Below are 22,647 nucleotides of genomic sequence, written 5' to 3'. Positions count from 1 at the left end.
GTGGATGTTCGATTTAACAACATCTAGGTACGACAGGTAATCATTTTTCTATTATTATTGAACTCATACCTAGAGAACAGCTTGTTATTTACTAGCGAGCTATTTTTCGAAATCCATTAAAAAGAAGTTAAAAAAAGCCTGGAGCTGCAGAATTCTAGATACCTCCTATGTAGATTGGGATTACAGAAAGCCAGGTATAAGAAAACGAAACAAGACCAATATTGAGAAGTGTGGATCTAACTTCAGTTCCAAGTTATATCTATTATTATTTTTGTGTGGCTGTTTCTTCTTCTTCTTCTTCTTCTTCTTCTTCTTCTTCTTCTTCTTCTTCTTTTTCTTCTTCTTCTTCTCCTAACTGTTTTTCATATTTTTTCCTTGCAAAAGCGTGAGAAAAGAAGGAAGAAATTTGTCATCTTTGTTATCTTAGTCCTGTCCTTTTTTTTTGTTCTCCGTTTTTCCCTCATTCTTCCCTGAATATCCGCTGAGGATAAAGTTTGCCCTGGCGATGGAGTTAGAAGGTGCCTTTTTTCGAAATCCATTAAAAAGAAGTTAAAAAAGCCTGGAGCTGCAGAATTCTAGATACCTCCTATGTAGATTGGGATTACAGAAAGGTAGGTATAAGAAAACGGAACAAGACCAATATTGAGAAGTGTGGATCTAACAACATCTAGGTACGACAGGTAATCATTTTTCTATTATTATTGAACTCATACCTGGAGAACAGCTTGTTATTTACTAGCGAGCTTTACACAACTTGATGGCCCCGTCATCTTGATAATGGCCTAACCGTCTTGAACTTATTGAAGCCGTGTCGGTGTTTATCCTACAGCCATACACGACGACAGGTGACGGAATTATAGGCCCATAAATCCCGCCGTCACCATGGTCCATTCAGTGACGAAGGACGGTCGGTGGTCGGAAATTTTGATCCTCTTCCAAAGGAGGTTTGCCAGCCTAGTCAGCTTGGTTGGTAGAGCGTCTGCCTTGTGAGCGCTGGATCGCGTAGGCAGACCTGTTCAGGCGTACCTGTCAGGTCTACCTGATAGTGAACGGCCGGCCTAAAAGACTCAAGTATTTTGGTATCATTTCTGATTTTAGAGTTTCCGAAATTAGGCGAAATTATTCTCTAGAGATTTTTGCATTTCCTAAAACAATGGCAGACGATTACTTCGTTCATGCACCTTGTAATCAGTAGACCGTCCCGTCGGAACTTAATAATACCTCTGATGGTAATTATTTATGTCTATCTAAGTATATTCCTAAGTTCCAAGTGGCCTAAAAGACTCAAGTATTCTGGTATCATTTCTGATTTTAGAGTTTCCGAAATTAGGCGAAATTATTCTCTAGAGATTTTTGCATTACCTAAAACAATGGCAGACGATTACTTCGTTCATGCACCTTGTAATCAGTAGACCGTCGCGTCCGAACTTAATAATACCTCTGATGGTAATTATTTATGTCTATCTAAGACAATCTAAGTATATTCCTAAGTTCCAAGTTATAGGTATCTATTATTATTTTTGTGTGGCTGTTTCTTCTTCTTCTTCTTCTTCTTCTTCTTCTCCTTCTTCTAACTGTTTTTCATATTTTTTCCTCGCAAAGGCGTGAGAAAAGAAGGAAGAAATTTGTCATTTTTGTTATCTTAGTCCTGTCCTTTTTTTTGTTCTCTATTTTTCCCTCATTCTTCGTTTTCTCCCTTTTTTCCACTCTTGTTTTTAGTATTCTTCCTTAATTTTTGTTATTCAGCTGTCGAATTTTGCTTATCTCGCTTTTCATGTTGGAAATTATTGAAATTTACATATTTTTTTTCGTCTCCATTCCAGGACTGCTGTCTCCAAGAAGAAGGATCAGTGGGTTCGAGTCCCGGTCTTGTCTAAACCTCAATGTTTCGGTGTTCATAAGCGCATACATGTGTGTAACAAACAGGTGAGATAGTTAGATGGGTTCACTGTCTCTTTCATCTTGTAGGAATTTTACTATTACATACTATTTTGTACTATTTTGGTGGATGTGCAAAAATAGTTGGTAGTACATATGTACATACCTACAAATGTTCACGGTCTCTTTCAATTAGAGGGAATTTTATATTATTTTGGTGGATGTGCAAAAAATACGGCACATTTCTTTTGAATCCGCCTTACCAAAATTTAGTTACATAGGGACAAAAATACCTCTACAGTGAATAGGTACTTTCTCTGTGCTAAACGGAGTATGGCACATTTCTTTTGAATCCGCCTTACCAAAATTTAGTTACATAGGGACAAAAATACCTCTACAGTGAATAGGTACTTTCTCTGTGCTGATCGGAGTATGGTACGGATTTTAACCTGAACGGATAAGGTTCGTTCTCGGAATGGCGAATGGCTGACTTTTTCCTATCCTGTCTTCCTTCTCTCTTCGATTTCGGGACGATAAGACCTTAGCAGTTACAGTTTTGCCTGTCAAACCTCTTAAAAAAAACATACACAAAATGTGTGTATGTTTTAGAAATACCAATGTTACATGTACTTGTACAATGTACCTACATATCAATGTTTTATTTCCAAAGGGAAGAGATCCACCATTGAAAAAACCTTCCTTCTGGAAACAGTTATGTAGGTATCTACTGTAGGTAACTGTTTTCTGAAGAATGTTTTCTAAAAGTATACTCCACTTGTTACCTATTATAATGTAAAAGTAAATCCCATTTCTGCTGAAATTAAAAGTCAACAGCGTCTCTCCGCCTCTGACATATTATAATGTAAAAGTAAATCCCATTTCTGCTGAAAATTAAAAGTCAACATCGTCTCTCCGCCTCTGACGGAAAACAATAAGAAGTGCAAACTTAATTATAAAGATTCCCCAGCGGTTAGACTGAGGAATCTTCAAGTCTGTGGTTTCTATCTTGAACAGGGCTGTGACAAGTGGCTGGATTGAGGCTTAGACAATCGGCGAAGGAAAAGATAATGGCTCCGCGTTACCTCAGCGCTTTGCTTGAACTTTACCTTTCTCTCTTTTTTGAAAAAATTATAAATAAATGGTCGATTCCTATGTAAAAAGTTGGGAAAAATCCAAATCTGAGGTCAAATGTAAGTAGGTACTAGGTACTCGCAGCTGAGCTGTAGAATAAATTTTGGACTTTATTGTACCTAGGTATATTTTTTACTTATGAAAGTTAATTTTAAGTTAAGTTATCTAGGGCCTAGGTTAAGCGTGGCTGGATTGAGGCTTAGACAATCGGCGAAGGAAAAGATAATGGCTCCGCGTTACCTCAGCGCTTTGCTTGAACTTTATCTTTCTTTCTTGAAGGGTTTTGATAGAGGGAACAACGGAGGTCTTATCGTTCCGAAATTCAAGAGAGAATAATGAAGACAGGATAGAAGAAGGCTCGTTCCGAGAACGAACCTAATGCACTGAGGATAATGTTCATTTCTTGAAGGGTTTTGATAGAGGGAACTGTAACAACGGAGGTCTTATCGTTCCGAAATTCAAGAGAGAATGAAGACAGGATAGAAGATGGCTTGTTCCGAGAACGAACCTCTGAAGGGTTTTGATAGAGGGAACTGTAACAACGGAGGTCTTATCGTTCCGAAATTCAAGAGAGAATGAAGACAGGATAGAAGAAGGCTCGTTCCGAGAACGAACCTAATGCACTGAGGATAATGTTCGCCCCAGGCGGGAATAGAACCCGTAATCTAGCGCTTACAAGGCACCTTCCAAGCTAACTAGGCTGGCCCTCTCTGTTTCACCCCTGTTTTAGTAGTTTATTTCAGTCGGAATTTACGTACACAATAAAAATTCAGCTTTACTTCTCACTTGAGATGCAGCCGCATGATGTAGGTATTGCACACAAAGCATTTCGCTCGTAGCGGAGGAAAAGCAGAACTTTCTCACACGAACCTCATGCACTGAGGATAATGTTCGCCCCAGGCGGGAATAGAACCCGTAATCTAGCGCACCCTACCTTCCAAGCTAACTAGGCCGTCTCTGTTTCACCCCTGTTTTAGTAATTTATTTCAGTCGGAATTTACGTACACAATAAAAATTCAGCTTTACTTCTCACTTGAGATGCAGCCGCATGATGTATTGCACACAAAGCATTTCGCTCGTAGCGGAGGAAAAGCAGAACTTTCTCATAAAACAAATTCCAAGGACTTCCTTCTCATACTCAAGTTTTCAAGACGAAGATTTCATTTTGGAGGCCCTCATCTTTCTCTAGGATTTTATCGCGTAACCAAGATGTCTGTATGGAGTGTATAGTATTAAAACGAGAAATTAAAACAGCTCCTTCTAAATGTAGGTGGATCAGGTACATCTCCTCATGTGTTCCGATAAAGTGGTTGTCACATCGAAGCGTTTACCCCTTCATGTGAGTTCAATTACAGTTAGTCATTTTGGAGGCCCTCATCTTTCTCTAGGATTTTATCGCGTAACCAAGATGTCTGTATGGAGTGTATAGTATTAAAACGAGAAATTAGGTAAAAGAGCTCCTTCTAATTGTAGGTGGATCAGGTACATCTCCTCATGTGTTCTGATAAAATGGTTGTCACATCGAAGCGTTTACCCCTTCATGTGTGTTCAATTACAGTTAGTTGTAAAGTAACATCCCGAGATCAATGGGTATGGGATGCGACTATAAATTCGGCCATCAAAATACCGATATAGGTACCTAATTTCTGATTCTATGCGCCAACCGTACCATTTAGTTCGTAATTAGATGTGTTGTATTGTTGGAAACAAGTACATCTAGTTCCAAGTTATATCTATTATTATTTTTGTGTGGCTGTTTCTTCTTCTTCTTCTTCTTCTTCTTCTTCTTCTTCTTCTTCTTCTTCTCCTCCTCCTTCTAACTGTTTTTCATATTTTTTTCCTTGCAAAGGCGTGAGAAAAGAAGGAAGAAATTTGTCATTTTTGTTATCTTAGTCTTGTCCTTTTTTTTGTTCTCTATTTTTCCCTCATTCTTCGTTTTCTCCCTTTTTCCACTCTTGTTTTTAGTATCTATTTATTCTTCCTTAATTTTTGTTATTCAGCTGTCGAATTCGAGGAATGAATCAATTCACTCTAGCCAATATTGGATATTGGAAAACCGAAATACACTGGTTCGAAACCACCATCATACACAACACTTCGTTTTCTCCTTTTTTCCACTCTTGTTTTTAGTATTCTTCCTTTTTTGTTATTCAGCTGTCGAATTTGCTTATCTCGCTTTTCATGTTGGAAATTATTGAAATTTACATTTTTTTCGTCTCCATTCCAGGACTGCTGTCTCCAAGAAGAAGGATCAGTGGGTTCGAGTCCCGGCCTTGTCTAAACCTCAATGTTTCGGTGTTCATAAGCGCATACATGTGTGTAACAAACAGGTGAGATAATAGTTAGATGGGTTCACTGTCTCTTTCAACTTGTAGGAATTTTACTATTACTATTTTGGGGGATGTGCAAAAATAGTTGGTAGTACATACCTACAATGTTCACGGTCTCTTTCAATTAGAGGGAATTTTACATTATTTTGGTGTTACATAGGGACAAAAATACCTCTACAGTGAATAGGTACTTTCTCTGTGCTAACTGGAGTATGGTAAGTCTAAACCTCAATGTTTCGGTGTTCATAAGCGCATACATGTGTGTAACAAACAGGTGAGATAGTTAGATGGGTTCACTGTCTCTTTCAACTTGTAGGAATTTTACTATTACTATTTTGGGGGATGTGCAAAAATTGTTGGTAGTACATACCTACAATGTTCACGGTCTTAATCGATTTATCTCGGGATCTAGAAGTCGTAGAAGAAAAAGAAAAATTCCGTTGGTTCTCATTTTTCCTGCTCTATGACTTTGAAACACCACCCAAGTAAGCGCAACTGATCTATTAGGTACTAGGTACTCGCAGCTGAGCTGTAGAATAAATTTTGGACTTTATTGTACCTAGGTATATTTTTTACTTATGAAAGTTAATTTTAAGTTAAGTTATCTAGGGCCTAGGTTAAGCAATCATGACGTTGTACTCATACTATTTTGCATATAATGTACAATAAAAATTATAATAAATAAATAATGGTAAGAAAAAATCTTTCTTTTGTTTCACAGAAATGCCGTCCTGAACCGCAGTCAACCATCGTGAGGACTTGTACTTGGTCTTTAAAAGCAGAGAGAACCCTTTGAGGAACTGGTTAAGCAATCATGACGTTGTACTCATACTATTTTGTATAATATAATGTACAATAAAAATTATATTTTAAATAAACAATAATGGTAAGAAAAAATGTTTCTTTTGTTTCACAGAAATGTCCGTACAAAGTGAAAGATCCGAGACAAGTCCAATGTGAAGAATTCAACGGCAAGAGATTCATGGACCAGTCTTACATGTGGGAACCTTTCCTTGGAGGTAAATATTATTTCGAGAGTAACCACGCCCGTGGAAGAGACGACCTCCGCTTCGGTGTGAAAGCCTCATGTGATAGCCACTTAGGCACGGAGTTACAGTTAGTTGTAAAGTAACATCCCGAGATCAATAGGTATGGGATGCGACTATAAATTCGGCCATCAAAATACCGACATACCTAATTATGATACGAATTGGCCCAACTTCAGTGATCGGGAATTAGTGCATATAACGTCGCGTCAACTACATGACGAAAGTATGCATTATTACAGTTAGTTGTAAAGTAACATCCCGAGATCAATAGGTATGGGATGCGACTATAAATTCGGCCATCAAAATACCGACATACCTAATAATGATACGAATTGGCCCAACTTCAGTGATCGGGAATTAGTGCATATAACGTCGCGTCGACTACATGACGAAAGTATGCATTAAATTTAGTTTTTGGAATGCGGTGTTTTTCTCGAGATGGCAAAAAAAAACACACACAAGCTGGGCTGGCTGGATAAACATCATATTTTAGGAATGCAAGAGAAGAGATTGATGGATGTGCTCGTTTGACATGGCAGTGAAGCGGCAAATTGAAATCTCCTCCTCGGCCCTACATTGTACGCATAGTTTACCTCTGTGATTGCCAGGGAGAGTTAACACAGTCACTGCCACTGGTCATAATTTTAGTGTGGACCAGCGGACCAAGGGAAGTTGGGGAGAGAACGAATCTTTTTCTGCTACAGAAACATGACCTTCTAATTATGTAGGTAGATCATAATATATATCATATATGAACCAAATGTTAATAGGTATATCTACCGGACTTTGTATTATTACTTATAGTATTTCCAAACGGTTCCCCACATCAGATGGGTGCTGCCTGTTATCAAGAAAAAAATACAGGCATAAGCTATGGCATTAGTGGAGACGCCAGAACTCCGGATTGCCAGGGAGAGTTAACACAGTCACTGCCACTGGTCATAATTTTAGTGTGGACCAGCGGACCAAGGGAAGTTGGGGAGAGAACGATTCTTTTTTCTGCTACAGAAACATGACCTTCTAATTATGTAGGTAGATCATATATGAACCAAATGTTAATAGGTATATCTACCGGACTTTGTATTACTTAGATCTGCTACAGAAACATGACCTTCTAATTATGTAGGTAGATCATATATGAACCAAATGTTAATAGGTATATCTACCGGACTTTGTATTAGGTACTTATAGTATTTCCAAACGGTTTCCCATCAGCACATCAGATGGGTGCCTATCTGCCTATTATCAAGAAAAAAAAAAAACATAACAACACACGCTATGGCATTAGTGGAGACGCCAGAACTCCGTTAAAAATGTCTGTCGGCCTACCAATGCGAGTTTTCCTGGAGTTTGTATAGCAGGGAAATGCCAGGTAAGTGATTTGATTTGTTATTCTCATTTTTTTTCAGGCTGAGATAAACATTTTTTGACTCCGCCGGGAATCGAACTCGGGTCTACCGTGTGATTTGCTATTTACCTACATTACCTATGCCTAATTTATTATTATTATTATTTTAATCAAAAATCTGGCATTGAAAGTAAGGGAAGGCCGTAAACTGGCAGCTGTAAAAACTTTTGGAGGACAGAAGAAAATTTATCAATCATTGCACATTGTATAAACATTTTTTGACTCCGCCGGGAATCGAACTCGGGTCTACCGCGTGATTTGCTATTTACATTACCTATGCCTAATTTATTATTATTATTATTTTAATCAAAAATCTAGCATTGAAATTGAGGGAAGGCTGTAAACTGGTAGCTGTAAAGACTTTTGGAGGACAGAAGAAAATTTATCAATCATTGCACATTGCATACTCAGAAGCAGATACCAGGCGTTCATTCAATTTATACTTCTTGTTGTGCTCTTCTCAGTTCTCAACTCCTCAGATATCTATCGTTGAATTTTATTATTTCAGTACCTACCTAGTTACCTACCTACCTATTAGTTCGTTCTAGTATTTACATAGTCTACTTTCCAAGGCATTGGATTTGTATATAGTGTTGGGTTTTCAATTTCAATTCCAATGCGAAAAAATCGCGCTTTGACTCAGCAGGGAGCATCGCAATGGGTATGAAAAAGTAAATTGAAAATAATAACAATAATACCTACCTAAATAGAAATATAGAAATAAAAAAATAGCTATAAAAATCAGAGCATAACACTTCATAGAAAGCGGGATGCATCTGCGGAAATAAACAACTCTTGGAGGAAAACATAAAACACTTGGAGCTGTCAAAATTTTCCTGCTGTCACTTTTTCCAAAACGGAAATCTCTGAGCTTTATTTCATTTTCTTTTGTTTCCCAACCGTTGTAAAGTTGTAAACTGTACATAAAATAACACCAAAATGTGAAATAGAAATAGATTAATAGGTACCTATTCTATATTGAGACCTTTTTTATTCTCTTTAATTTATTATTTAAATTGAAAGCATTACTTCTTCCTCTCTTCTCCCTATTGAAGAGGGTTATTTAATTTATTATTTAAATTGAAAGCATTACTTCTTCCTCTCTTCTCCCTATTGAAGAGGGTTACAAAAAATATCACTAAAGAGATCCAGTACCTATTTCAGAACCGCCACACACTCATCAGGTCTGTCAGGTGTCAGGTGCAACTGATCGAATTTTAGTCAGTTATTAACTTATTAGTTCACCTGAGAGTCTCATCAACTTCAGTACAAAAAATATCACTAAAGAGATCCTATAACTATTTCTGACGCCACACACTCATCAGGTCTGTCAGGTGCAACTGATCGAATTTTAGTCAGTTATTAACTTATTTAATGGTCGCCTGAGAGACTCATCAATTTCAGCATCATTGCTGCCACACAAGTTTATCTCGTCAGAATTGCTGTCAGAAGAGCAGCCTTGACTTTTTGTCTCAATATTTTCATTTTTAGACATTTCCAAGAAAACGGCCACCCGTGTGGGAGACAAAAGCGACGGAGAAAATAGACAAGGAGCTTTCTCCAATGTTTTTCTCCAAACTGTTAGAATAGCGTTCATTCAATTTATACTTCTTGTTGTGCTCTTCTCAGTTCTCAACTCCTCAGATATCTATCGTTGAATTTTATTATTTCAGTACCTTAGTTCGTTCTAGTACTTATTTACATAGTCTACTTTCCAAGGCATTGGATTTATAACCAAGGGACTACCATTCGAACCCCAGCAATGACATGAAAACTAATATTGATAGAGGGAACTACTGAGCCCTTATCTTTCCAAAACAGAAGAAAGCCAGGATTGGATAAAGCCAGCTGAATGAACCCTATATGTTCAGGATAAAATCCCTGGGTGAAAATCGAACAACAAGAACATACTACCCAATTATTTATAATTGCTGAGTTTATTCTGTACCAAACACATAAGATCTTGTTTATGTTTAGACTGCGCCCTATATGTTCAGGATAAAATCCGCCCTGGGTGGAAATCGAACAACAAGAACATACTACCCAATTATTTATAATTGCTGAGTTTATTCTGTACCAAATACATAAGATCTTGTTTATGTTTAGACTGCAGGAGTAAAGGGAGTTTTCAGTCTCATTCCAACAGTATAAACAGGGTATATTCTATTCTACCTATTCTGGTAAAGTTGAAAAGTGCTTTGGTTCAAACCATATTATCATTGTACACAATTTTTATTATCGCAAACCGATTATCATAAAATCGCATGGCGCCTTACTCAGAACTCCGTTAAAAATGGATATGGATATTTTCTTTGCTCGTAAAGTCTTTTTCCTCCTCTTCTCTCTTCTTTCTCTCTCTTTCCTTTCTTTCCTTCTTTCCCTCCCTATCCTTCTTTCTCTCCCCCTCCTTTCTTCTCCTCATCCTCCTTCTTACTTAATTATCCTAATGCATGTGTGAGAGAACTATGTTTTTTTTTTTTCTCACATAAAATAAAGCTAATCCTCGTTTGTAAACAAATTAAGCATCAAAATAAGCAGATAAGCACTACTTATTTTGTGTCCTAGAAGCGTTCAAAAATGTTTGTTAAGACTCTTTGGTATACTGATATACATAAATATTAGGCTACATTGTACGCATAGTTTACCTCTGTGATTGCCAGGGAGAGTTAACACAGTCACTGCCACTGGTCATAATTTTAGTGTGGACCAGCGAACCCAGGGAAGTTGGGGAGAGAACGATTCTTTTTTCTGCTATAGAAACATGACCTTCTAATTCTAATATTATGTAGATATGGACCAAATGTTAATAAGTACCTACTGGGTTTTGTTGTACTTTTAGTATTCCCAAACGGTTTCCCATCAGCACATCAGATGGGTGCCTATCTGCCTATTATCAAGAAAAAACACATAACAACACATGCTATGGCATTAGTGGAGACGCCAGAACTCCGTTAAAAATGGATATGGATAGTTTCTTTGCTCGTAAAGTCTTTTTCCTCCTCTTCTCTCTTCTTTCTCTCTCTTTCCTTCTCTTCCTCTTTTTCCTTCTCTCCCTCTCCTTCCTTTCTTTCCTTCTTTCCCTCCCTATCCTTCTTTCTCTCCCCCTCCTTTCTTCTCCTCATCCTCCTTCTTACTGAAATACAAAGCAAAACCAGGTGTGAGATTTTTTCTCTACACGCGTGTACTGACGTTCGGATTTTTAACGCGTGTACTCACGGGTTAATCATGAATAATAAATTTATACAACTGGGAACTTCCATTAAGTTGAAAAAAAAAGTGATAATGTAGGTACTTACGCAAAATTAGGTGCACAGTGCACACTCAAATAAATAGCTAGTAAAGCACAAGCCTATACTTCTTCTGAAGCTTTAGAACGGCCTTAAGTACACAAGAACATCTCTGATTTAAAGTTTACCATGTTTGACCCCACCCCTGATATTTTCAGCCCCAAATGACTGCGCCTGCTACGACACAGACCACAAGCGTCCAATGTAGCAGTTGTTTCATCGCTACGAAATAAAAACGGCGGTGAAACACTCATCTTAAAAAATACAAAAAAAAAAAAATTAAAGTTTACCAAGTTTGACCCCACCCCTGATATTTTCAGCCCCAAATGACTGCGCTCTGAATTGTCGGGCCGTAGGTCACATGTTCTATGCCACCCTGAGTCCTTCTGTACAAGATGGCGTCTCCTGTCGGCCTACCAATGCGAGTTTTCCTGGAGTTTGTATAGCAGGGAAATGCCAGGTAAGTGATTTGATTTGTTATTCTCATTTTTTTTCAGGCTGAGATAAACATTTTTTGACTCCGCCGGGAATCGAACTCGGGTCTACCGCGTGATTTGCTATTTACATTACCTATGCCTAATTTATTATTATCATTATTATTATTTTAATCAAAAATCTGGCATTGAAAGTAAGGGAAGGCCGTAAACTGGCAGCTGTAAAGACTTTTGGAGGACAGAAGAAAATTTATCAATCATTGCACATTGCATACTCAAAAGCAGATACCAGGCGTTCATTCAATTTATGCTTCTTGTTGTGCTCTTCTCAGTTCTCAACTCCTCAGATAGGTGGTATCTATCGTTGAATTTTATTATTTTAGTACCTAGTTACCTACCTAATTAGTTCGTTCTAGTATTTACATAGTCTACTTTCCAAGGCATTGGATTTGTAACCAAGGGACTGCCCCATTCGAACCCCAGGAACGACATAAAATTTATTATTCATAGAGGGAATCTGAGCCCTTATCTTTTCCAAAACAGAAGAAAGACAGGATTGGATAAAGCCAGCTGAATGAACCCTATATGTTCAGGATAAAATCCGCCCTGGGTGGAAATCGAACAACAAGAACATACTACCCAATTATTTATAATTGCTGAGTTTATTTTGTTCCTAATACATAAGATCTTGTTTATGTTTAGACTGCGGGAGTAAAGGGAGTTTTCAGTCTCATTCCAACAGTATAAACAGGGTACCTATATTCTATTCTACCTATTCTGGTAAAGTTGAAAAGTGCTTTGGTTCAAACCATATTATCATTGTACACAATTTTTACTATCGCAAACCGATTATCATAAAATCGCATGGCGCCTTACTTTTTTTTACACCTATTCCATTCCAATAATGAAGGTATTAGGTACTTATATTGACATAATAAAGTTATAGGTAGGTACTGTATAGGTAGAGTACCTCTACTCATTTGCATACGAATTGTTTTCCTCGGGCCCAAGTGTCTGAAGTCCTATTGAAATCAGCTCAGATTATGAGATTATTATGCTAAATTTTGATGCTTCTTTGGATTTGCGAATGAATCGATAAGTGTATTCTCGATGTTCACTTTATCTTTGTCCAGTTATCATTATCACCTCCACTAAAATTGCCCCAAATTTTTGAGGAACTTGGTAAATATCAAAGGTTAGACAATAGATAGACATTATTAATCTTCCAATCAATAAATTACTCTTCTGAATATTTGGATTTCTAAATAGGTATCTGCAAGAGAATAGGTAATCCCTACTTATTTATAATTCAGCCTCACGGATAGTAATTTTTGCAGCTGAAACCTTCTTCCCTAAAACCATCCAGAAAACTTTTCTTTATCGTCTTCAATTTCTTATTGTTGTTGTTGTTATTGTTGGTGGTGGTGTTGCTGAGTTGTTTTTGTTTTTCTTCTTCTTCTTCTTCTTTTTTCTTCTTCTTCTCCTTTTCCTCCTCCTTCGTCTTCTTCGGCTTCATTTTCGAAGACAATGTTGTACAACTCCCTATCAAATAGTTCCTACTTGTTTGACTTCTTATTATTTATGAACAGTAGGGATGTTATCTTTATCTAGAAGTGAAGTAACCATCCCTACACTGTCCTTCTTCTTCATCTTTCGTATCCGTTTCGAAATGTTGGCAGTCACTGTTTTGTCATTTTGTTGGCGGGTGATCATCATATTGTTTGTCTTTTCCAAAGTTATGTCCTAAACCTCTACTAGATATTAATTTACACAACCACTCTTTCTGACTCCCTCTTCCTTCCTCCTTTCCTTCTCAACCTTCTCTCCATTATCTTTACCTCATCTCCCTTTCTCTAACTCTTTCTTGTCACTGTTTTGTCATTTTGTTGGCGGGTGATCATCATATTGTTTGTCTTTTCCAAAGTTATGTCCTAAACCTCTACTAGATATTATAATATCTTATTTATTTATACACTTGGTAGTCTCGGACATAAGACTAAAAAGTCCAAAAGTGGCTTATACATGTAAGTTTCGATAAGTTCTGCCAAAATGCCTTTGTCCTGCCCTCATCACTACAACAGTTTGTTAATGTTAAGTTATTAATATTAGGTTTCTTCCTAAACTACTTATTTTTACCTTTCTCTCGGGCGCTTTCTCCTTTATGTTTCTCTTCATTTCTTCTTGTCTCTCTCCTACGTCCTTCCTTTCCCTTCATTTTTCTACCTCTCCCTTTCCACCACTCCTTCCTTACCTCTTTTTTCTCCTAACTTTGTCTTCGTCTCCAGTCTCAATTACTTTGTCTTTGTATTTTGTAGCGTCTGGAGACAATTTTCCCAATGATATTATTATACATTTCACATCTGCCTTCTAGGATAGAGTTCTAGGGAAGCGTTCTACAAACTGTATTTTACCACAAACCTTTTTTATGAGAGAGTGAGAGTGAGAGTGAGAGAGAGAGAGAGAGAGAGAGAAAGAAAGAAAGAGAGAGAGAGAAAGAGCGCAAGTGTCATGGGACAAAGACCTGACGATTTGAGGGATTGATATTTAAGGGTCCTATGCAAGTAGTTGGCCCAATTTGAGGTCGGACCGATATTATGGGACCCTAGACCCCACATTCGGCCCAATTTGAGAACGGCCCGATATTATAGGACCCTAGACCCCACATTCGGCCCAACTTGAGGTCGGACCGATATTATAAAACTCCAGACCCCACATTCAGTCCAATTTGAGAAACACTCCCCGGGTAACGTGTCTGCTGACTTTGAATACGATATTATAGTTATTGTGCTCTGGAGTGTAAAACGAGGAGCACACAGTAAAAGGGGAAAAGGTTTTCATATCAACAGCATGAATTAAGTTTGCCTTTTCCCTGGCACCAATATTGAACATTGGGAAAGGAGGGAAAAACATGGGGCTAATCTATGCGCTTTGCTCCTTACTGTGGCTAGCCTCAATCCTTGCTCTATGCTCGTACTCTATGCTCTATCATCGATGTAGCTCTATGCTCTATGCTCGCCGCTCCACTGTGTTCTTAGCCTTAGACAGGTAATTTTCGACAGGTGCCGACGAAATTTAATAGGTACTGAAAATTATATTTTTTCTCATGGAACCAACGAACTCTGAATTACGAAACCACTAACCCAAGTTACTCAAGAGGTTCTCATCCTAATAATGTTTGTAAAAGCTCTACTTTCTACACGAGAGTTGAAAAAACAAAACCTAATAGAATAGATCCTATGGTGCCTACCGTCTTGAGCAACTATCCTTTTGTGATATTCTTAGGACTAGAAAAAGCCCTTTACTACACGATTCCAAAGTGAGATCTTATAATATTCTTGATTTATTAGATCCACTAGGATAATACCTAGGCAATAGTGGAGATGTCAAAATTCCCTTAATCATTTGGATAATAGGCAATAGTGGAGATATCAAAATTCTCTTTTACTTAGACAGCAGGCATCAGCTACATAATTATGTAGTGGAGATATCAAAATTACCCTAATTACTTGGATAGTAGGCAATAGTGGAGATGTCAAATCTACAAACCAACCAACCCAGCGACAAATCGAATGCGAAATCGGTATTGGTAGGTATCACAAAATTTCTTTTTCTATTTAACAAGTTTGGCATCATGTAAATACGTCTAAGTACAAAATCGGTATTGGTAGGTATCACAAAATTTCTTTTTCTATTTAACAAGTTTGGCATCATGTAAATACGTCTAAGTACAGCTACATATGTAAATACTTTTACTATCAAAGTTATCTTAATATTCTTAATGTAAATATCCGTTTACTAATCCGATCCATTCAAGTGATGAATCAATCCCATTCACTCAAAACACTTAACGTTACTGTTATACAGGGTCTGTCCGGCAGAGAGACCATTTCTTTCCTTGTACGAATACTTTTACTATCAAAGTTATCTTAATATTCTTAATGTAAATATCCGTTTACTAATCCGATCCATTCAAGTGATGAATCAATCCCATTCTCTCAAAACACTTAACGTTACTGTTATACAGGGTCTCTTCGACAGAGAGACCATTTCTTAAATATCCGTTTACTAATCCGATCCATTCAAGTGATGAATCAATCCCATTCACTCAAAACACTTACCGTTACTGTTATACAGGGTCTCTTCGACAGAGGGACCATTTCTTTTCTTGTTAAACGGACAAGTAACCTCTAAGGCGCACTGCAGGCACGGGTCTACTCTTCGGAGACCTGTAATGTAGATATTCCAAACGAGTAGGTACACCTAAAGTGTTATTTTTAGGACTTATCCAATGGTGAAAACCGCATCTTCCTAGCTCATCTAGAAGTGGGTTAGAATTTGTATACGTGAGTCAGTGAGTGAGTGAGTGAGTGAGTCAGTCAGTTACACAAGGGGCTGTATATATTTTAGATTTTGACTACTTGTTCTAAAAATATTGTCTTACATGAATACTGAGAAATGGACCGAGTAGGATTAATTAAGGTGTATCAGAAGTAGAGAAGAATTGTGTAGGCAGGGTCAAGCCTCCTCGCCCTCAACCCCCCTTTTTTTCCTCCTTTACTATAGGCCAGAATCAGAATATTTGGAGCATCCACCCCCCACAAAATCCTGGATACGGCCCTATTCTAAAAATATTGTCTTACATGAATACTGAGAAATGGACCGAGTAGGATTAAGGTGTATCAGAAGTAGAGAAGAATTGTGTAGGCAGAGTCAAGCTCCCTCGCCCTCAACCCCCCCTCTTTTTCCTCCTTTACTATAGGTAGGCCAGAATCCGAAAATTTGGAGCATCCACCATTCCACCCCCTACAAAATCCTGGATACGGCCCTGTGTAGGCACTTGTATCTATCTACTATTCCTCCAAAAAATGAAGAGCTTGAAATTCGTTATTTAGTCCAAAAGAAGGATTTTTCAGTCCTTCATTTCAGCACTTGGAGTTTTAACTTTGTTCGTTCAATAATGGATACTGCCATCACCATTCGGCTACAACTGAAGCAGCTTACAACAACAGCGGCTACAACCAAAATAGATACCAACCTATACTAATTCTATAAATCTATACATAGTTCCAAGAACCACAAGCCTAGTACATGTATTTGAACTTTCATAGTCTCAGCTGAGGCTGGAATGTCAGAAATTTGCATACACATCAGGCATGATCAATTGATCACCGTTGATAATGTACTTCATAGTTTCGAGTGTTCAGCTTAGATTTTGATCTGGAATTGTTTTATTAAGACATTCTTAGAGTCCTGATTCTTATTCCCGCGGGAGAAATGGAACATTGTCTACAAGGTGTAATGTATTAGTTATACAGGGTGTTTGAGATTTGTAGTTATACAGGGTGTTTGTAATTTTGACCCTCGGTTTTGATTTGGAAAAGTTGTTGCTGATGTTGTTAGCTAATCCCTTTTAGGGGTGAGCTATTTATTAAGACATTCTTAGAGTCCTGATTCTTATTCCCGCGGGAGAAATGGAAGATTGTCTACAAGGTGTAATGTATTAGTTATACAGGGTGTTTGAGATTTGTAATTTTGACCCTCGGTTTTGATTTGGAAAAGTTGTTGCTGATGTTGTTAGCTAATCCCTTTTAGGGGTGTTCTTTTTGTGATGATATTATTCTTCTCCGGAGAATATCTGAAATAAAATGTAAAGGAGTTTTGGCATCTTCTATTTTTGTTGTTGCTGCTGCTGGTGTTGGTATTGGTGTTCTTTTTGTGATGATATTATCCTTCTCCGGAGAACATCTGAAATAAAATGTAAAGAAGTTTTGGCGTCTCCACCAATATTCAAGAATACCCTTGAGCAGGTTGCCCTCTGAGGAAAAAATATGGACAAAGTGTTTTACCTACGAAAATGAAAAATCAGAGTAAAATAACACTCCGATATTGGATCTCGAAAAATGGGATAAAATTAATCATAGGTAATTAAATTCAGTAAGTTTTAAACAATCGTTCAAGTTCAAGAGATATCTTTGAACGAACTAAAATTGTGTCCACACATAGTCGACCGCGTCGATTAACCGTTGATTGATGGTCGATCGACGACCAGTTGAATCTATGTTGTCGAGGCAGTGTACGGTTTCAGACACAGCTCAACATAAAGATGAATCAGATGGTACAAACCAAATGCAAAATCGTTAAAACTTTGAAACTCACTTCTTCCGTACAATCATAACAAAGATTAATAATTACACCCTGAATATGACACAGCTCAACATAAAGATGAATCAGATGGTACAAACCAAATGCAAAATCGTTAAAACTTTGAAACTCACTTCTTTCGTACAATCATAACAAAGATTAATAATAATTACACCCTGAATATTAGGTATAAATCTTGAAAAGTAATATTATTTTTCAACATGCTTTTGAAGGTTTAGGATGCGTTCTTTTGTAATCTGGCGTGGTAGGTATTTTTTCTAATAAAATAGGTAATACCCCTATTTCCCTGTTTATCTTATCATTACCATTACAAAATTGCATCTCTCCGATGCAGAATGAAATGTCGATTTCTTATCTCATTCCGTTATCACTTGAGTCAATCAGAACACGATGCTTTAGCTAGGAATATTATATCAATACCTATGATATACTGGGTGACTTATTTTGACTGTAAGTATTATTATTTTTCAATCGTACCTACCTATAGGATGGTATTTCAGACAATTTTTATCAAAGGAGGAGATTTCAGATTAAACTGCCTCTGTATTTTTGTTATTTTTAGATATAAGTAGAATCATGAACCTTGATGAATACCACATGAATAGTATCTCAAAGGAGCTTGCGCTCGGGTGTTGTATGTCTTCGGGGCAATCATTTTCCGAAAGTGACCACCCTGTATATTATGTCTACGTATCAAGGCTACATTATGTAGATACATGAGGATTATGTTAATAGCATGGCCCTCTCATAGCACGCCCCTAAAACACTTATGAGTGGCCGGAAGGCAAATTCAGCGTCTCATAGATAATGGCCTTATCTTCGAACGCATAAGACACTTTTGGTTTAGGGTACAAGGACCAACTATGGGTACACTCGAACGAGCAGGTGCTAACAATCAAAATGAAATATTTCCAAAAACCACAACAATTGAGGTGAAAAGAGGAGAATTGTCTCTAGCTAGGTAGGTATATTGAAGATGAATTACCTAATTTACATACGATAACCATTATTGATTAATAATAATAAAATAATGATTAATAAATTTATTAATATTCTACTCTCTTTTTTGACCATTATTTGAGTAAGAGGTTGCCTTTCCCTATTTAAGGTGCCTCTACCCTATACCCTGTGATTAAGATCCATCTATTGGTGATGATGGGTATTGGAGTCTCAGTCGGACCGATATTATAAAACTCCAGACCCCACATTCAGTCCAATTTGAGAAACACTCCCCGGGTAACGTGTTTGCTGACTTTGAATACGATATTATAGTTATTGTGCTCTGGAGTGTAAAACGAGGAGCACACAGTAAAAGGGGAAAAGGTTTTCATATCAACAGCATGAATTAAGTTTGCCTTTTCCCTGGCACCAAGATTTCATAATTAGAACCGTACTGAGCTTCTTCAATCACGAGGGACAAGGGAATAATTTACCCCCGGGTCCGGGGTGCAATAGTCCTACACACTAAACTCGACACACAGGAATTTCGTTAGAAAAGTTTCCATTTCAATGATACCCCTGGGTCAGTTTATTACGAGGGACAAGGGAATATCTAATTTACCCCCGGTTTAATTAGTCTCATATTGACTTCATGTTGTTTTCTTTGGCATTTCCATGTTTTTGAGCTTGTTAAATGGAACTGATGTGGGGGAAGTCACTTATCACTATTCATATCAATTTTGAGTTATAGACCCATCATTGGACAGGGTTCATGGAAAGGTTTGGAGCATAGGTGTACAAGATTTTTGCTAGGTAGAAACCTAATTTTATCTTGTTTATGTCTAAAAGGAGGTAACTACCCTTTCCATAGACCAGGGCTGCCCTGCCAGTCGATCGCGGATTGATTTCAAATCGATCAACCTAATAGAATAGATCCTATGGTGCCTACCGTCTTGAGCAACTATCCTTTTGTGATATTCTTAGGATTAGAAAGAGCCCTTTACTATACGATTCCAAGTGAGATCTTATAATATTCTTGATTTATTAGATCCACTAGGATAATACCTAGGCAATAGTGGAGATGTCAAAATTCTCCTTTACTTAGACAGCAGGCATCAGCTATGTAGTGGAGATATCAAAATTACCCTAATTACTTGGATAGTAGGCAGTAGGCAATAGTGGAGATGTCAAATCTACAAACCAACCAACCCAGCGACAAATCGAATGCGAAATCGGTATTGGTAGGTATGACAAAATTTCTTTTTCTATTATCTCCCTCTAAAAAGGTTGGGCACTAGGGCCATAGACCATATGTTCCGGTACAATGATCCTACTTCACGATCTTTGCTTGCATAAACTTGTCTCAATACAAGACTGTATTAAAGATTCAAGTCGATCTCCCTCTAAAAAGGTTGGGCACTAGGGCCATAGACCATATGTTTCGGTACAATGATCCTACTTCACGATCTTTGCTTGCACTTAGACAGGTAATTTTCGGCAGGTGCCCACGAAATTTAATACTGAAAATTATATTTTCTCATGGAACCAACGAACTCTGAATTACGAAACTATACTAACCCAAGTTACCCAAGAGGTTCTCATCCTAATAATGTTTGTAAAAGCTCTACTTTCTATCTCCCTCTCCCTCCTCTCCGTCTCTCCCTCTCTTTCCCTCTCCCTCTTTCCTTTCCTCCATTTCACTCCTTATCTCTCTCCTTACTTTCCTCTCTCTCCCTTTCCTTCCTTCTTCTATCTCTCTCACTCTTCCTCTTTGTCTCTCTCCTCTTCCTTCCCTCTCCTTTCTCCTATTTTGAAGATTCAAGTCGATCTCCCTCTAAAAAGGTTGGGCACTAGGGCCATAGACCATATGTTCCGGTACAATGATCCTCCTTCACGATCTTTGCTTGCACTTAGACAGGTAATTTTCGACAGGTGCCGACGAAATTTCATACTGAAAATTATATTTTCTCATGGAACCAACGAACTCTGAATTACGAAACCACTAACCCAAGTTACCCAAGAGGTTCTCATCCTAATAATGTTTGTAAAAGCTCTACTTTCTATCTCCCTCTCCTTCTCCCTCCTTCCTTCCCTCCATCTCTCTCCTTCCTTTCCTATCTCTCCCTGTCCTTTCTTCTATCTCCTGTCCTTCCCTCTCCCTCCCTCATTCCCTCTCCCTCCCAGCCTTCCCCTCTCTCCCTCTCTTTCTCGACGTTTTTCACCAAAGTTTTACTCACAAAACATGAGTGTATAACATTGCAATACATACAGGAACATGGTAAAACTTATCTTAACATAGGAAAACACACTAAAACATGACAAAACATACCTACATGAAAATTTCAAAACATATGGAAATATGACAAAATACAAGTTCTCACTGTAGGTAGGGACAGCTGTCCTGAAAAAAGCACATTTGCCATGATTTCTGGGATGCGTTGGTCCTTAGACTGGCTACCTTTGCAAGTTAGGCAAAAGATACCTAAAGATGTGTCCACACATAGGCGACGGCTGTCGATAGACTCGATTGAGGAGGTGAATCTATGTTGTCGAAGCAGTGTGGACGGTTTCAGTCGAAAATAAATATGTAGCTCAAAATTAAATCCCAATTTGTCAACATTGAAAATAAATCTTTTCTCCTATTAGACATCCTTCGGTATTATCAATGAAAACAAATCATCTATTACTTATTTAGAGATTAGAACCACTAACAGCAGAATAGGTAACGGTTTCAGTCGAAAATAAATATGTAGCTCAAAATTAAATCCCAATTTGTCAACATTGAAAATAAATCTTTTCTCCTAGGCATCCTTCGGTATTATCAATGAAAACAAATCATCTATTACTTATTTAGAGATTAAAACCCCTAACAGAGCAGAATAGGTGAACCTTTTTAAAATGGCAGGACATCCCATTTCCTGCCATTCTTGGTAAAAACGGGAAGGGGTGGGGTAATCTGGTTGATTCAAATCAATTCGACACTAATATAATGTGTGACGGCTTCAAATTCTCATGAAATTAATCACATTTCTTTTTTCACCCCCGCCCTCCTCAAATGTGACACTTGAAAGCAACCTAAAGACCTCAACATTGTGCTCAAGGGTTTGTAAGAGTATCTTGGATGTTTATTCAGATTCATGTCCCCAATTGAATCAACCCTCTAATCTCCGCTCCTATTATACGGAAAAGATACACAGTTGAGTTAGATAAATTGCTTGTTAAGGTGAAAGAAGTAATTGTAGATATTAACGTTACTCAAGGGTTTGTAAGAGTATCTTGGATGTTTATTCAGATTCATGTCCCCAATTGAATCAACCCTCTAATCTCCGCTCCTATTACGGACAAGATACACAGTTGAGTTAGATAAATTGCTTGTTAAGGTGAAAGAAGCAATTGTAGATATTAACGTTAAGCACTAAGTAAAACTGACAGATGACTTATTTCATGATTATTTAGGTAACAACTTATTTTGTGTCCATGCATGTCTCCTTTTATGAAACTCAGAAATGTCCAAATGAATACGCAGACATGGACTAAGCACCTGGGCCCTTTACTCTGCAGCTGTTCACTCTGGACTCTGGATAGTTCAAGAAGAGTCTAAAGGTTTAAAAACTACTTCTGTCCTTATGTGTGTAAAACGAATTTTCGCTAACTGCAGAAGTGTGTAAATAATGTACTTGCACATATTATGTAACAACACTAGCAACAACATTTTGTCTAAAGCTTTCATAACATTCGTCGGAGAGGTTTCAAAGGAAACTGTCTTACTGATAACTTACATTCGTTGAAAGCTGCTAGCAACCTAACTTGATTGCGATTAGAGATCTGACCTGTGTTTTCCCTGAATGCATCAATTAGCACCTGGGAATAGTTGATAAATTAATCACCTAGTTTAATAGGCAGTTCCTGCTAGAGGTAAGTTATATTTAGATTACACTTGAGTTTGTTTGTATAACGATTTGGCGTGCACTTTCATACGAGTTCCAGGAAATGGGGCAGTTGGATGAGTTGGATCACAACTTTTTTCTC

At 37.7% G+C, this 22,647-nt stretch overlaps 1 protein-coding gene across 1 annotated transcript in view; it reads left to right on the top strand.

The window, feature by feature from the left end:
- The window catches only part of LOC103505004 (ADAMTS-like protein 4), a 198,539-nt gene that overhangs the window by 64,831 nt on the left and 111,061 nt on the right, over nt 1-22,647 (top strand). The window contains exons 5-7 of the mRNA XM_026820284.1: nt 5,237-5,339; nt 6,256-6,358; nt 11,404-11,543. Coding sequence (XP_026676085.1) covers nt 5,237-5,339; nt 6,256-6,358; nt 11,404-11,543 — 346 coding nt within the window. The remainder of the gene's footprint in view (nt 1-5,236; nt 5,340-6,255; nt 6,359-11,403; nt 11,544-22,647) is intronic.

This window comes from Diaphorina citri, unplaced genomic scaffold (assembly GCF_000475195.1).
Source record: "Diaphorina citri unplaced genomic scaffold, Diaci psyllid genome assembly version 1.1 scaffold8, whole genome shotgun sequence".
Classification (NCBI taxonomy): Eukaryota; Metazoa; Arthropoda; class Insecta; order Hemiptera; family Psyllidae; genus Diaphorina; species Diaphorina citri.
This window is presented reverse-complemented; position numbering and strand designations above follow the sequence as displayed.